We start from the raw sequence: 15420 nt of genomic DNA on the forward strand, positions 1-15420 counted from the left end.
CAAGGGAGGAATCTGGTAGTTGTTTTGCAGATGTGTGTACGAAATCCTTCACATTAATGGCAGACATGGCAACTCTGGCTGACTGTGATCCGTGGAGAAGGGCCCAAGGAGCAGGATGCAGATGTGAACAACCTGGAACAGGGACTGCCACAGGAAGCAGACAAAGCAGGGAGGAAGGAAGCAGCAGTTTCCAGGTCTCAGACTAAGGTGGATGGTGATGCCAAGGTCAGGAGCTGATGTATTTTAGGAAGGTAAAAAGGCCTCAGCTCTCAGCTTTCATTTCACTCCTGCAATGCCCTCTCGGAGTCTGTGTCCAAACCCTCTCTGGGAAGTGACTCCTGCTGGGTCAGTTGTCGTGTTTCCATGAGAGAAGTTCAGGCCCTAAAACATTGTTTTACCTTTCAAAATTAATTTCTGTGCCAGGCTTTTTTATTTTACATGCCATTACTCCAATATAGGAAATGGGTTGCTAGTCCCGCCCCATCCAATTTTTTTTTTTAAATTATAAGTAATGTTTAAATGTAAACTTTTAGCTTGGAATAGAACAAAATCCAAGTTTTGAGCTCTTAAACTTCCCTGTGAAACCTTCCTTTTGCTCCCCATGCCCAGGTTTTGCTCTCCAAGCAGGGTTCAAGGCACAGCCCCACTGCCAGGAGCTGCAGTAGGATGGGCAGGACCCTGTCAGGAGGATCTTGTACCCTTCCTGAGGGCAGAGCAGAGCACAGGAACACAATATCCATGAGGCCCTCCAGGCAGACGTGGTACTGGGGGAACCAGTGACACACCTTGGAGGCTGGTCTTTACCCTCCCAGAGCATTTCAATGCTTGTGGCCACATCTCTGCTCCAGGCCATTGTGGATCAGGGCAGCTTTTCCCTGACAGAGAAAAGCCCTGGCTCCACTGTCTGGAGGAGCTGGAGGAAGATCCATCCAGTGTAGAAAAGCACAATTGGAAAGGTTTGGCTGGTCTAGCAGGTGTTGGTGCCTCCTTGTCTTCCTGGGAGGAACTAAGACCACACTGGGATTTCATGATCTGGCTGTTGAGAGCAAACTCCTCAGGCACCACAGCCAAGTCACTGCCCATCAACAGGGCAGTTTGTCCACCCCTCACCACCCCCTGCCCTGCAGTGCCTGGAGAAGACCCTGGTGTGGGGGCTCAGAGTGGGAAAAAGGCAGGATCATCAGCTCTTGGGATTATTTCTCCCTTTGCCCAGTTGCAGTTTGGCCAGGGCTGTTGGTGGGAATTTCAGCCTTGTCTTGGGAAACTGTCCTGGACTGGCTGCCTACCCCACTCACCCTTTCCCCCAGAGAAGCAGGAGCAGTCTCCAGTTTTAGGAGAGAGGCAGGAGCTCCCAGACTCACTGGACCCTGTGAGAGATTTCAGGGTGCTGGACACAGTTCCTGGCAATGCTTTCCTGCAGGCACTGGAATTGTCTGGTCCCTGCACCAGCCAGCCTTAGACAGGAAGGGAAGTGATGCCAGAGCCGCAGGGAGGAGCAGGCTGAGGCTCAGCTCTTGGAAATGAGGGTTTTCTCCCCCCCTCACTGAGCTGTTTGGTGGTGAGGTTCATGGAGCACTGTGTGGGCAGCAGCCTGGCAGGACCCTGAGCCTTGTTCTCCAGTCACAACCACCCTGAGAGAGACTCTGCAACACCCCTGATGTTCCCAGGAAACCTCACACTGGGGATGGGGTTGTGCATGCCCTGGCTGAGTCCTTTTGTATAATCTCTGTAAATTGAGGGAGTTTGTAGCCCTGGGCACAGGGCTGAGGAGCTCAGATGAGGCATCAGGAACCCTACAAGGTACTCCTGTGAATACCCAAAACCAAAAGGGATTTGCACCTTTTTCCTCCTTGCTAGAGGAGTCATTGGTAAATTAGGAACTATCCCTTTAAAGAAATTAATGCATCATAGTATAGTGTATATTTTATTTAAAGAAAAGACCAGCAGTGACAGCTTTGACTCCACCAGCCTCAGGGCCAAGCTTGTACCTGCCACCCAAGGCACTGCTGTGACAGTGAGACATGAGCTGCAAACCACGAGCTGTCCCTGTTACTCTGTGGGAGATGATCCCTTTGGGATGTGGAAGGTGTGCAGGTGATACCCCCGTTTATGGCCAAACCACAGTGTGTGAAAACAAATGAGGGAGTGGCTGTAGGGCTGGCACAGCCTGGGCAAGGTCACCCACTGCTGCCCCTCCACCCACAGGCAGAGAGGTGACATCCCGCTGCTCATACCCCTGAAGGACTTTTCCAACACCTTGGGAATTCCCTGCTGCCAGAGCTGCAGCAGGTCACCCACCTGAGCTGCTCTGCAGCCACTCCCTGCAGACTGCAGAGAGCAGGAGTGGCTGAGGGGCCCCCAAACCTCCCCCTGGGACTGGAGACACAGCAAGGGGGGAGGAAGGTGAGGGCACAGAATGTTCATTTCCTCACGAGGGGGGTGGGCAGAAACCTTTCCAGTCCAGCCCATCTCTGCCAGCAGCCTGTCCCTCCCTGGGACAGGGATACAGAACTGGAGTACAGATCCCAGGGGAGGAAGGGATCTGTACTCCTGCTTCCATCCCAGGATGGAAGCAAATTCCTGGAGCCCAGGGAGGGAGAGGAGTGGGGCCAGGATTGGCTTCTCAACAGTGCTGGGCATCCTGCTTGGGCTGAAAGGCTGACCAGGAGTTTCTGCTTCCCATAGGAAGGGAGCCGGAGCCAGAGCTGGTGCCAGCATGGTCCCAGCACCTGATGAGGCAGGATCCTTCCCCTTGGAGATGATTTTCCCTGCCCAGCACTGGTGAGTGGCAGCCACGTCCCTCAGCCACAGAGAGGCTCAGCTGGGACATCAGCACCGTGTGGGTCCCAGGAGAGGGCAGGAAAAAGCCCATGCCAGGCCCCCAGGAGCCCAGTGCCAATGCTCTGCCCCAGACCAGGGGTAAAGCCCAGGAACTGGGATGTACTGGCATAAACAAGCAGCCCCTTTTTGCTGGAGGCACTTCGATGCCACAAACTCCCTTCTCATTCACTACTGTCCCCTTGCAGGCAGTATCCCACCCCTGCAGCCCTGGCTGAGGTGACCTGTGGGCAGGGATGTGGCTGGCCCTTTCCCACTGCTGAGCTAAAGCTGGGCTCAGTAACTCCCCTCAGCAGTGGGAAGAGAAGCAGGACAGGGAAAGCAGCAGTTTGGTTTTGCCCTCAGGAGCTGGAGGTGGTTTTGCAGCAGCTTTTCATCACCTTGCAGTTCCTTGCTTGCATTTCTCCCTTTCCCCACACAGAGGAATGCTCCTGTCATGATCCCAGGTTTTGTGTGTGCCTGTGCCCCTCCTTGCCCGCCCCCCCCCCCCCCCCCCCCGGTTTCTATCCCAAGTCTACACCCAGAAACCTGCAGAAATTAAATCAATCTGCTTAGGCACGTTGTGAGCAACCTGCTTGCAGAGGTGCAGCCTTGGCTGAATGCTGCTTTTCTGCAGGAGGGGACACCCAATGTCCCAGCCCCAGGTCATGGCTCAGCAGCACCTATTTTTCAGCACAGACCAGCAGTGCTGAAGCCTGAGGTCCCAGATGCTCTCCCTGTTCAGAGTGTTGGCTGGGAGGCCCCAGGGGGCATGACCCTGTCTCTGAGCTGCCTGCTCTCAGTGCCACCCTCCCCAGGGACCCCCCAGCAGCACATGGGGGAAGCTGAGGGGGAGCTGGGGGTCTGGCTGTGCTGGGATCAGAGCACAGTGCTGGGTCTTCCCATTGTCCCTAGCCCTGCTCTCTGGATGAGCAGGGTGTCTCCAAACCCATCCCCTCAGTGCCAGATTTCTCCCTGTCGATAAAAAGGGGCTGAATTTTAACACCAGTGTCTGCACCTTGGTTTTGTCACGTCATTTGCAGAGGCCTCAGACATTCACTAATTCCTGCACACCTTTGCCTGAGCCCCACTTTGACTTTAGGCTCTGATTTTAATGGAGCTGAATATGGTGCCATCTACTATGGCAAATTAAGGGCAGAAAATCCTGACGGCTCTGCCATTTACAGCGGCAGGAAGGAGATTGATTTTCTTTTAAGCAGCATTGCAACCCAGCTGCCTCCAGCTTCCAGCTGACCCCAATCACAGCAGCCACTGTTCTGCTCAAGTCCCCCTTTTAGGAGGCACCTGATTAGAACAGACATTGAGTGAAGTCTCGCAGAAGAGGGAGATGCTCTTTTGTTTCGGTGCAGAAGACACAACAGCTTCCTACGTTAAAACGGGAGCTGTAGCCCAGCAAGTGCCGGGCCTGCTGTAGGAATTCCGCTGGGTGACCTCTTGGCCTGGGCACTGCAGGACCCGGCTCTCCCACGCTGCCCCCGGGAAGGGACTGGGAGCAGCCCGGAGCTGTCCCGCAGTGCCGGGCAGGAAGGCGTTAACAGCAGCTCCCGGTGCCACGTGTCTGAACGCCTTCCCCTCCCTGGGAAGCCGCTCTCCCTGAGTGTGCTGCAAATTAGAGAGCCCTTCAGGGTCATTTCCCCCCTCTTCCCTTTTATTTTGTGTTTTTGTACACCGCTTTGTCCGGCTCTGATGGGAATGGCCCGGGCTCGCCCACGCTGCTGGCACAGCCCCTCCGGAGGAGACACGTGCTGTGCCCTCCGCCCTGCCGGGGCCCTGGGGGTGGCCGTGGCTCTCGGGTGTCCCGTCCACCCGCTGCAGCCCCAGGGTGGGGTCCGTCCCTGTCGGCTCCTCTGCAAGGCTCAGGGCTGACTGGGGCCGCTCCAGCCCCCAGGGATCTGGGAGCTGCTCCCTGCTATTGCTGATGCTCCAGTTGGCCCAGCTGCCTCCCCATCCTGGGAACAGCTCCATGGGGTGGGGGTACAGCACATCCAGGTGCTGCTGGAGCAAACCCACCAGAGCCGGAAGGGCCAAATGGACTCGTGGGAGCAGTGATTTCTTGCTCTTAGGAGGAAAGGTGCAGGACAAGGCTCCGGTGCTGCTCCTTTGTAAGCAATTCCTGCTTTCCCCCCTCCTCCCAGGAGCAGCCTGGATGTATTGCTAGGAACACGGGACCCCTCCTGGGGAGAGAGGGGGCACGGGTGTTGGGTCAGGACAGTGCTCATGGCTGCACTGCCAGGCAGGAACACTGTCCTGAGGGATTATTAACCCTTTCCCTGCTGCCTCATGTTTCATGTCAAAGGTTTCAGTGTCAGGACAACTTGGTATTCATGTCCCTGCAATCCTTGCACTCCTGGAAAGGCTGTGGAACTGAGGACATACATACTTAGCTCTATGAAGGTGCTCTGCCAGGGCTGCAGATACTGCAGGGAGACCTGGGGACACAACACACACATTTTTAGCTCCCTGTCCCCAGCAAAGTGGTCTCCAAAATCATAGAGTTTGGTTCAAGTAGTATGAAAACAGGCAGACACCAGCCTTGGGGCACTCAGGAATATCCTCTGAGAGCCCATGAGTCACAAGCCCTGGGACTCAGCACCCAGTTCTAGTTTGTCCTGGTGCTATTCTTTGCTTGATCTTTTACTAGATCCCAGTGGATCTCACAGCTCCTAAAGCAACCTTGGTTGGGAACGATGTCCCCACTCCAGCCCTCATCCCATGGACACTCCACTGCAGCAACCAAAGCCCAGCTGGGTGGGCAGAGCAGCCCCAGCCATGAGCAGCTGGGTGGGGCACTCAGGTGATGCCCATAATGGGGGCCCTGATTGGGGGTGAAGATGGGAAGCACCTGGGGAGGGTGGGGCACAGGGGCAGGGTTCAGTGTGACCTCTTCCAGTCCTTGCAGCAAACAGCAGCTTTCTCTAGGTCTGCACAGGTAATAGGGGTGGTGGGGATTTTGGGGTGGCTTCTTACTTTAACCCCACTTTTTGAGGGATGCTGGTGGTCCTTCTAATTCCTGGCTGCTGGGAGCAGCTGTGGGGAAAGGCTGAGCTCTGGCTTTGTGCTCCCAGTCCACACTGGGCACTCTGCCCCCTGGACATGGCTGCCCTGGGAGGTGGTGTGGGGGATGTGGTTGGAGTGGAAGGTTCTGGAAGGTGCTGTGTGTTGGTACCTGGGCTGTGTGCCATGTCTTTGGGGTCCCCTCCATGCCCACAGGTTTGGGGCCAGGACAGGGCAGCATTTCCCCCCCATGCCCACAGGTTTGGGGCCAGGACAGAGCAGCATCTCCCCCCCAGCCCCGTGTCTGGGCATGCCTTGTCCTTTTTGGCTTCCCCACCTTCCCTGCACTTCCAGCCCCACTTCCCCAGCACTGGCTGCACCAGCCAAGTTTTTTTCCTGTTTTTCCCAACTGGGAAGAACCACCCCAGTTATCTGTGCTGGTGCCCAGACCTGGGCAAGGGAGGGCAGCAAATCGATAGGGATCCAGAAGGGAATGCAGCCATGGAAGCCCCTGTGAAGCACCTCCTTTTGCTTCCAGCCTGGTCTCCAGGGCATGGGGATGCTGTGAAGGCTGTGTGGCTCTTCAGAAAGGGATGGAGAAACCTGAAGGAGCAGCCAGGGGGTGAAAGGGGGAAGGCAGGATATGGTCCGGCTGCTGGGGGACAGCCCTCGAGGTTGGGGGGTGCTGAGAGAGGGCACCATATGGGAGTGATGGAAAGCCCTTGGGAAGGTTTCCCTGGTAGCTGCTCAGTGCCCTTCTCCAGCGACAGGGATTTTTTGTTTCTAGGCTCCACATCCTCACGGCAGACAGATTGATGGGATCGGTGTGGGAGCAGGGATGTGCCTGATAAAGCAGCAGCAGCTGCCAGGGAAACCCCTGTGCGGGAGGGAGCTCCGGCCCCGCCGTCCTCCGCAGAGCCGGGATGGATGGAGCGGATGCTGTTACCATGGCGACGGTGCCCACCGAGGACAGATGGGCTCTGGTGTTTTCCTCACGCGCAGAGATAACAGGATCCGAGAGGATGCTGTCGGGAACGCGGCCATCCCTGGTTTCCGTGGGGAAGCCCCTCTCCTGGCTCTCCCTGGCCGGGGCACAGGGCGTGTGTCTGATCACAAACCCGGGTCCGACAGCCCATCCCGGGTGCTGTCGGGTGTTGTCCCCTCCCCAGTCCCTCTGTCCTGCTGCAGGATGGGACCTGGGGGTCGGCCTTAGCAGCAGCCTCGTGCTCCCTTTGAAAGGGTCCTGAGGGGGGTCTGAACTCAGGTCAGGGTTTTCCTGAATGCTCCAGCTCTGTCAGGACCTGCCAGCCAGGGACAGCCACTGAAGTCACTAATGGGGTTTCTCTTTCTTTTCCCCTCAGCTTTGCAGCCCAGGACTGAAGACCCCCCCCCCCCCCCATCTCTAGGGGAAGATGAAGTTACAGGAGGTGGAGGCACTACTGACAGCCAGCCTAAAATGAAAAAGGGACACAGCCTGTGGCAGCCCAGCCTTGCCCTGTCTGCAGCCTGCTGAGGGTGAGTCCTGCTGATCTGGATTAGGTTCACGTGTGATGATTTTATTGCCACATCTCTGCATGCCTCGTTTAACTCTCCCAGCCTTACCCATGCTGGGGCTGCTGCAGGAGGCTGTGACCAGGGGTGTGTGGGGCAGGAGGCTGTACCCAGGGGTGTGTGGGGCACGAATGGGGCTCTGCAGCCCCTGGAGCAGCAGCACCTCCCATTCCCAAGGCTGCACTGGTGTCACTGGTGCATCTGTGCTTGAACTGGCCCCATGCCCAACTCAGAGCACCTGCCTGAGGGGGGGATGTCCTGAGACAGCCTGGCTGGGGAACAGGGCTTCCTCCTAAGGAATTATCAAGGAAAATCAGCATTTGCTCCAAGTTTCAGCCCTGGGGGAGCCAGCTGTCATGGACACTGTGCCTGTGGAGAGGGAGAGCTGGAGGAAAGGCAGTGAGTGCTGGAAGAAGGCTGAGAAACAGGAGCTGAAACTGGGAAGCAACCGGGAAAAGTTGATTCTTGGTTACCAAAGGACAGGGAGCAGGTTATTGTCCTAGTGCAGCTGCTTCCAGCCCTGTGCAGGTACCTGTGCAGGGTCAGAGAGTCACTCTCAGCTGGTGAAGAACATGTTTCCTCACAGCAAAGGGGGGAGTCCGACACTATTCCAATAGGCTGAAGGCTTTTTTGCTCCCCCTCTTTGGATTTTAGTCTGTCTCCCTGGCACCCTTTGGCATTCAGGCTTTCCCTGCCTTTTCACAAGGCTGAATTTGTGGATGTTTTCCACTCTTTCACTTCTATATGTGTGTTCTCATGGACACTTTTCCACATTGTGCCTGCCAAGGGCTGACTTTCCTTTTCCAAATCTGCTGCTCCTGCTGCTGCCTCTGCCCTGTCAGCCCTGCATGTGATGTCTGTCCCCTGGATTTCCAGAGAGCAGCACTCTGGAGAGCTGGGAAGCTCTTCTGGAGGCAGGAATTTTGCTGTGTATGCTTCTGGAAGGTTCTAGAGAGGCACTCTGCAGCTCAGAGCTTGGCTTATAAAAGTCCCACAGCTGATACTGTGTAGTGAGGGGAGATGTGTAACCTGACTGGAGCCTGTGTTGGATTAGGAGAGCCCTGATCCCACAGAAACAGGCTGGGAGAGCTGGGGGTGTTCACCTGGAGAGGAGAAGGCTCCAGGAAGACCTGAGAGTCCCTTCCAGAGCCTAAAGGGGCTCCAGGAGAGCTGGAGAGGGACTTGGGACAAGGGATGGAGGGACAGGCAAAGGGGGAATGGCTTCCTACTGCCAGAGGGCAGGGATAGATGGGACATTGGGAAGGAATTGTTGGCTGTGAGGGTGGGGAGGCCCTGGCCCAGGTTGGCCAGAGAAGCTGTGGCTGCCCCTGGATCCCTGGAAGTGTCCAAGGCCAGGCTGGACAGGGCTTGGAGCAACCTGGGCTAGTGGAAGGTGTCCCTGCCCATGGCAGGGGGTGGAAGGAGATGAGCTTTAAGGTCCCTGCTAACCCAAACCATTCTAGGACCCTATGAAAAGTTGTAATGGTTAATATTTTTGGCAAAGGCTGTTGAGTTACATCCTGTCAAGCCCCTGCAGGATTGCTTTTATTGAGATGAATGTGGTTTAAATCCAGCCTCAGTTCATGTGGAGATGGATGGCTGCTCTTAATGGGAAAAAGCCTGCGAGTGTTGCACCAATTTATTGCAGGTGTTTGAGGCAGCCCCTTCCTTCTGTGTTGGGAGCCACAGCGCTGGCAGGGAAAGCCAGAGCCAGGCGTGGAAAAGCTGTAATTTGCAGCTCGAGTTCTTCCCCGAGCTGCCGCTGAGGAGCAGCAGCGCTAACGCGAGGCTCCTGGGCAGTGATTCCCTTCCAGGCGGCTGCAGCTCCGTGCGGGCTCCGTGTGAGCTGCAGCCTTTCACCAGCGAGTCACCGCTGCCATCTGGTGTCCCCGGGCTGTGCCACAGCCCTGTGACATGAGCAGCGGGTGTCACCTGTCACCTGCCTCAGAACGGCACAAACCCACCCTCTGTCAGCAGGTCTGACGGGCAGAGCAGCACCGGGAGTTATCTGCACTGGCCAGCGAGATAAACTCACTTTGTATCGTAGAACCTGGAGCACGAGTGCTGTGAGGGGCGGCTGAGGGAGCTGGGGGGGCTCAGCCTGGAGAAAAGGAGGCTCGGGGGGGACCTTCTGGCTCTGCAACTCCCTGACAGGAGGGGGGAGCCGGGTGGGAGTCGGGCTCTGCTCCCAGGGAACAAAGGACAGGAGGAGACGAAACAACCCCAAGCTGTGCCAGGGGAGGTTCAGGTTGGACATCAGGAGGAATTTCTTCCTGGAAAGGGCTGTCAGGCATTGGAAGGGAGTCCCCACCCCTGGAGGTGTCTGAGGAATGACTGGGCATGGCACTGAGTGCTCTGGGCTGGGGGACAAGGTGGGATGGGGCACAGGGTGGAGTCGCTGACCTTGGAGGTCTTTTCCAACCTCAGTGATTCCATGTGAACCCCAGAATGGTTTGGGTTGGAAGGGACCTTAGAGCTCATTTCATTCCAACTCCTGCCATGAGCAGGGACACCTTGCTCAGAGCTCAAGGTCAGTAAATAGAGGGCAGGGTTTTAATCTGCCTGTCTGTGTCCTGGCTGTGCCTTGGGACACTCCCAATGCCTTTGTTCCCCATTTCTCCTCCCCTGGACACATCCCTGCACAGCCCCCAGCTCTGGCATGGCTGTGACATCCCTGCCCAGCTGCAGGTCCTGGCTCCCCTTCAGGAGGATTTGGGAGTCCCTTCCCACCCGAGACATCAGTGTGGGGGCACAATTTAATGAGTAACAGAGGGCTCTGATGAACAGCAAGAGGAGCAGGGCTGTAAAGCCTGCAGGAGCATAATTCCTGTTTGCAGGGGTCAGGATGATGCTCCCAAGGACACGAGTGACCAGGAAAGTGGCTGATGACCAGTGGGAGTCCCCAGTATGAGAGAAGGAGGCTGGAGTCAGCACGAGGGGAGCAACACGGATACCCATCGCTGCACTTCAAAAGGTACAGACAAAGCACTCTATTCCATGATTATAGTATTATTTTGCATTATTTACCAGTTTACTAAGGCTACTAAATGTCCTTCCCCTGATGTGAACCCCTTCCTTCTCTACTTGCTTATTAAAAGGTGGTATTTTTTTACCCTTGAAATAGAAGGAAGGCAGAGGTTACATGTTCAGTGTCTGCACAAAGATTGAGGGAGAGTAACAATTTTCCTCTTCCTTCTCTGGAGGACACAACCTACCAACCCACAGCAACAAAAAGGGCAAGTAAAATTCCAAACCTGGTCCCTGTATCGATTAGGAATAATTAAACAAACTCTCCAAGCAGCCCAGAACTTGATTGGATTAAAAAAAGTGTATTGGATGTCCAATACCAAATAATAAACATGAAGTTATTAAAAAAAGCCATAGAGGATACAGCAAATACTACAGAAAAGCAAAAAAAAAATTGTACAGAAAGGTCGATGTCTACAGCAGCCCTCAAAATTATTCTACATGAGAATCATAAAACAATATACAGGTTTGGTTCTTTTTTTCCCCAAATGTCTGAGGGAAGCTGTCACTCAACAGCTTGACTATGACACTACAAGGATACACAATGTTCCAAATTTAAAATCACAGGATATGTAAGAAAACGTAGCATTAAAATGTGAAAAAGTGCAATACAGATTGTACACTGAATTGAATAAATGTTTTTTCTTTTTTTTTTTTTTCAGTTTAACCTTAAAAAACCAACTTTGAACAGTTGTTTTATCATTAAAAATATTCCCCCTCCCCAAATTCAATGACAATATTAACATTCATGGTGTTATACATAAGGAATATTCACAAAGACACCCCCCCCAGCCAGGAATACTGTGTTTGTAGGATGGTATTTCTTTGGGTACAGGTAAAAAATAGGCAAAGGAAAAGGTTCACACCCTCCTTCCAGGCCAGGGTGTGCATTTTTATTCTTTCAACACATATTCTGTAGCTTATTTTGCCCTGAATTGTACTGATTAAAAGTCTAAACATCAGTTATCCAGGTGGCCCACAGTGCCCCAATTAATTTGATTCCCTCCCCTCCCTCAAAGAATAAATAAAGGCAGGAAATGTCCCAGAAATGACAACACAGAGTCCAGGAAAAGAAAGGAAGTGACACTACAGCACCATCCCAGCTGCTCTCCAGGTGATTCCATGGCTCTCCCCTCTCTTGGAGACCAGAAGCTTTAGTTCAGTTCAGTGGGGAACAAAGTAAAAGCAGCAGAACTCCTGTTTGTTACTGGAGCTGCAGCAGTTCCAGCATTCCCTCCTGCTGCTCCCACAGGCCCAGCCCTGGCAGAGCCACAGCAGGGGCCCCAAAACACCTGGACCTGCCTGTCCCCGAGATCCCAAATCCCAGGAGGAACAGATTCCCCTCTGAACCAGCAGTAAGTTGGAGTTTCCTTTTGTTCTGGCAGTGGAATTGCACACGAGTTCATCAGGCACCTTCCAGGGAAGGGCAGAGCCAGGCAATCACACATGGAGAAAAGGAAAACCCCTTGTCCTTCCCTTTGACCTTCCCTTCCTTTCCAGACAGATGTGTGAACAGCACCTGAGTCACTAATACTGGTTTTCTTTTTACATGGTTTTCCAAAGTGTAAAAAAATACATTTTTGCCTTGTTTTTGTCTCTGGGGAATACTCCAGAGCTGGCCCTTGTTTGAGTGGCCTGGGATGGAGACACTGCACTGGGGCTGGACGTGCTGCTGTGGGCAGGGAGTGTTCCCACAGGCAGGATGTGGTGTGTGGGGATGGAAGGGCCCACAGTTCTCTCCTTCTGGGAGCCCAGGGAGCTCCACCCCAGCCCTGGGGCCTGTGCTGAGCCCTCACTCTGCACTTGCAAGGTTCATGATGCATCTTTAGCTAACAACAACAAAACAGTTGCCAAAATAAGCTGCATGTAGTGTCATCTAAGCATAAGGAACCCCAATTTACAGGAGGAAGTTCTGGCAATGTTTCTAAATGAGACTCTCACTGCAGTTCAGTGACCAGAGACACAGTGATGCTAAAGGGACAAGGAAGGACGTTACAGAAGATGCTTCGTGTTCTTCAGTCTTTCCAGTCACTGGAGAAAGACATGAAAACAACAGGAATGACCCCTCCCCCTGGACCCCCTCCCCTTCCCCAGCTACTTTTCCCCCCACTCAAAATATTGAAACTGCACAAAAAGCGACAAACAAGCCTTTCAAATTACATTTCAATTCAAACAGACTGGTAATCTCACAGTGATGAGAGGAGAAAGTCAGGCTTTTAATAATTATAATATAAAAATAATAAAAAAAGCTTACAAAGAGCAGTGCAGCATCCCAAAAGGCCATGGATTAACTGCCAGAAGGGGACGTAATTGTACGCAGAATAAAAAACAAAAACAGAACAACCCACACTGGCAATGAATTTCCATACACAATAGAACAAGCAGTCAAACCTCAGCCTAGGCTGTGGAAAACAACAGTTTCTCCCTTTTTTTTTTTTTAATTACAATATTTTTTTCCTTTTTATAAAAAAAAGATAAAATAAAAACACAAATAAAATTGTACATAAATGCCAATGTCCAACACTGAAAAGGCAGGGCAATCACACCACTGAGACAAAACCTGACCAGAACAAAACTAACGGCGAGTCCGTTTGCTTTCCTTGTGTCTGGAGTCCAGCCTGGTGTGTCCCATCCCGCCCGGCCCACAGGGCACTGGAATTCCCAGGGCCAAGACTTCCCTGCAGGACGGTGACACACAGGTCCCCTCTGGTTGGTTCCTCTCCTTCCCACATTGCTCTCATGTGCTGTCCCTCTTTCTGGTTTGTTGTTTGTTTTTTTTTTTTCCTCTTTTTTTTCCTTTTTTTTTTTTTCCTCTGTACAATTCCTTGCGTTCCAAGGCTGAGTCCCACGACTTGCGGAGCGGTTTGGAGTCACGTCCCGGGGAGGTGGTCACGCCGTGGTGATGGCATTGAGGTCCTTCATCAGTCCTTCCAGGTGGGCCATCTCTTTGGTCAGCTCATCCGGCTCGTAGGTCTGGGGAGAGGGAGAGGGTTACACAGGGGGCCTTGGCTCTCCTTAGGGAGGGACAGGACAGGAAACACAGAGGAATGGTCAGGGACTGCTGTGGGATACGGCCCTGACTCAGGAATAACCACATGGGGATTGGATTTAGCCACAGTTACAGGAATTAATAGCCTTTAAAGAACACTCTAAGGAGTGGCTGAGCTGTGCCAGGGGAGGTTTAGGTTGGACAGTAGGAAAAGGTTCTTCCCTCAGAGGGTGGTTGGGCACTGAACAGGCTCCTCAGGGCAGTGGGCACAGCACCAAGGCTGCCAGAGCTCAAGGAGCATTTGGACAATGCTCTCAGGGACAGGGCGGCATTTGGACCGATGATCCTTGTGGGTCCCTTCCAGCTCAGCATATTCTATTCTTTGATTCTATTTTCAGTGCAGCTCTTTGGGCAGTTGTGATTCAGAGTCCCACTGAATAAACCATGATCAGCTGATCTGTTTTCCTTGTCTCGACCCCTGAAGGGAACAGCTGCCTTTGAACCAGAGTAGGCAGTTTAGAAAAGTCTTCCCAGCTTAACTGGAAAGCAGGTCAACGGAATCACCTCAAAAGAAATGTTTTGAGAATTGTTACCCTCCCTGAAATCACAGTGTATTAGGCTCAGAGGTCCAGTTTCAGCTGCACTGATGAGCCATCACCTCTGTGACCTGTGTGCAGACACACCACGAACCACAGCAGCTCCAAACCTTTGCTGACCAAGTCCTTCCCAGTTCTGTGCAGTTTTCAACCCTGACCCTGCTCTCAGTTCCTTTCTTTCTAGAGACAAACCTTCTCCTAATTTAAATGGCATTGAACTTCCAGTTTATCAAACATCTGGACTGTACCAGAAAAGTCATCCCTGCCCTGGGTCCAACACGTTATCTGACAATGATAAACAGCAGCAGCTGAAAGTAAACTCATTCCTACAGGGTCTCATAAAAAATAGAGTTAATTCAAATCACTACCTAACCCTAAACCCCTTAATTCAACTTATAATTTAGTTTTCAAAACTCATACTTGAACTAGCAATTTAATTTAACTAGTATTTAGTGTGCAGACTCTACCTTGTACTAATTTATCAATGAACAAATTTATTAATGGCTCTATTTGAATATTACCAATTTATTGATGGATAAACTAATGAGTAAGGGTTTGGTACTGACCAAACAAAACAAATAAAGCAGGAGTGACATCTAGACAGAAGGGCAAAAGGGCACCAGATCAAGTTTCTAGACCAGCAAACGCAGAAAGAAAATCAAAGGGCAACAAAACCATGTGACAAATGAAAAGGACAATGAGGAAAAAAAGTAAAATAAATTCAAAATAATCATTCCTGTAGCAGTGATCAGAGCTAATACCTGTGTGATACTGAAGACAGTATATGATTCTAGTGATCCAGTAGCTACTGGAGAAACTTCTTGGCTTGCAATTTGAAAGGAAAACAGCACTTCCAGCCTCCCACCCAAAACATCCTCAATATCCTTAATAGATACTCCCAAAAGCAGCCCAGCAGGTGGTTGCACCTTTCCCAAAAGTCAGAACACTTTCACAGGAGAGTCTACAAACATATTTGGGATGATGCTTAAAACACGTTGGCATTAGTGCCAAATGTTCCACGTGCAGTGACACTGGGAATGCTCTGCAGCAGCAGGGCTGTAACAGGACCCTGCCCTGTGCAGAAGGTGTTTCTCCTGTACTTTTTATATGGATTCACAGGCAATGGGGGTGTTGGAAGTTTGGAGCCTTGTGACCCTCTGCCTTTGAAAGTGTCAGTGCAGAATTCCTGAAGTTTCCAAGTGTGACACAAATAAGGAGAGACCTCCCCCCAGTCTGTGAGCACTGCAAGGCCAGGCCTGGCAGTGGAAGTACCTACGCTTTCCGAGTCCTCCAGCATCCGGGTGGTCTCCTGCACGTCGGGGGCACTGGGAACGACCACGGGCATGGGAGGGCGAGTCCTTCCCAAGGTCCCGATGGACGCGGTCTTCACCGAGTGAACAGGGTGGGTGGGAGCTGGAAACAATG

The 15420-nt window shown here is 52.6% G+C and overlaps 2 protein-coding genes across 14 annotated transcripts in view; one reads left to right on the plus strand and one right to left on the minus strand.

Annotated features, from left to right (window-relative positions):
* The window catches only part of HCN4 (hyperpolarization activated cyclic nucleotide gated potassium channel 4), a 148366-nt gene extending 138014 nt beyond the window's left edge, over positions 1-10352 (plus strand). For 2 of the 3 annotated variants that reach the window (XR_007906073.1, XR_007906075.1), the window contains 3 exons: positions 20-251; positions 7194-7347; positions 10221-10352. The gene's annotated coding sequence lies outside the window, so the exon portion shown is untranslated. The remainder of the gene's footprint in view (positions 1-19; positions 252-7193; positions 7348-10220) is intronic. The other variant, XR_007906072.1, reaches the window with a different exon arrangement.
* Positions 10353-10692: 340 nt separating this feature from the next.
* The window catches only part of NEO1 (neogenin 1), a 167535-nt gene continuing 162807 nt past the window's right edge, over positions 10693-15420 (minus strand). For 10 of the 11 annotated variants that reach the window (XM_051796379.1, XM_051796371.1, XM_051796378.1 and 7 more), the window contains 2 exons: positions 15272-15408; positions 10693-13383 (listed from right to left, as the gene is read on the minus strand). In XM_051796379.1, the coding sequence (XP_051652339.1) occupies positions 13300-13383; positions 15272-15408 (221 nt within the window). In that variant the 3' untranslated portion in view covers positions 10693-13299. Of the gene's footprint in view, positions 13384-15267; positions 15409-15420 lie in introns of all 11 variants that reach the window. The other variant, XM_051796373.1, reaches the window with a different exon arrangement.

Source organism: Manacus candei, unplaced genomic scaffold (assembly GCF_025592945.1).
Source record: "Manacus candei isolate 608988 ecotype Guabito, Panama unplaced genomic scaffold, ASM2559294v1 h1tg000046l, whole genome shotgun sequence".
Taxonomy (NCBI): Eukaryota; Metazoa; Chordata; class Aves; order Passeriformes; family Pipridae; genus Manacus; species Manacus candei.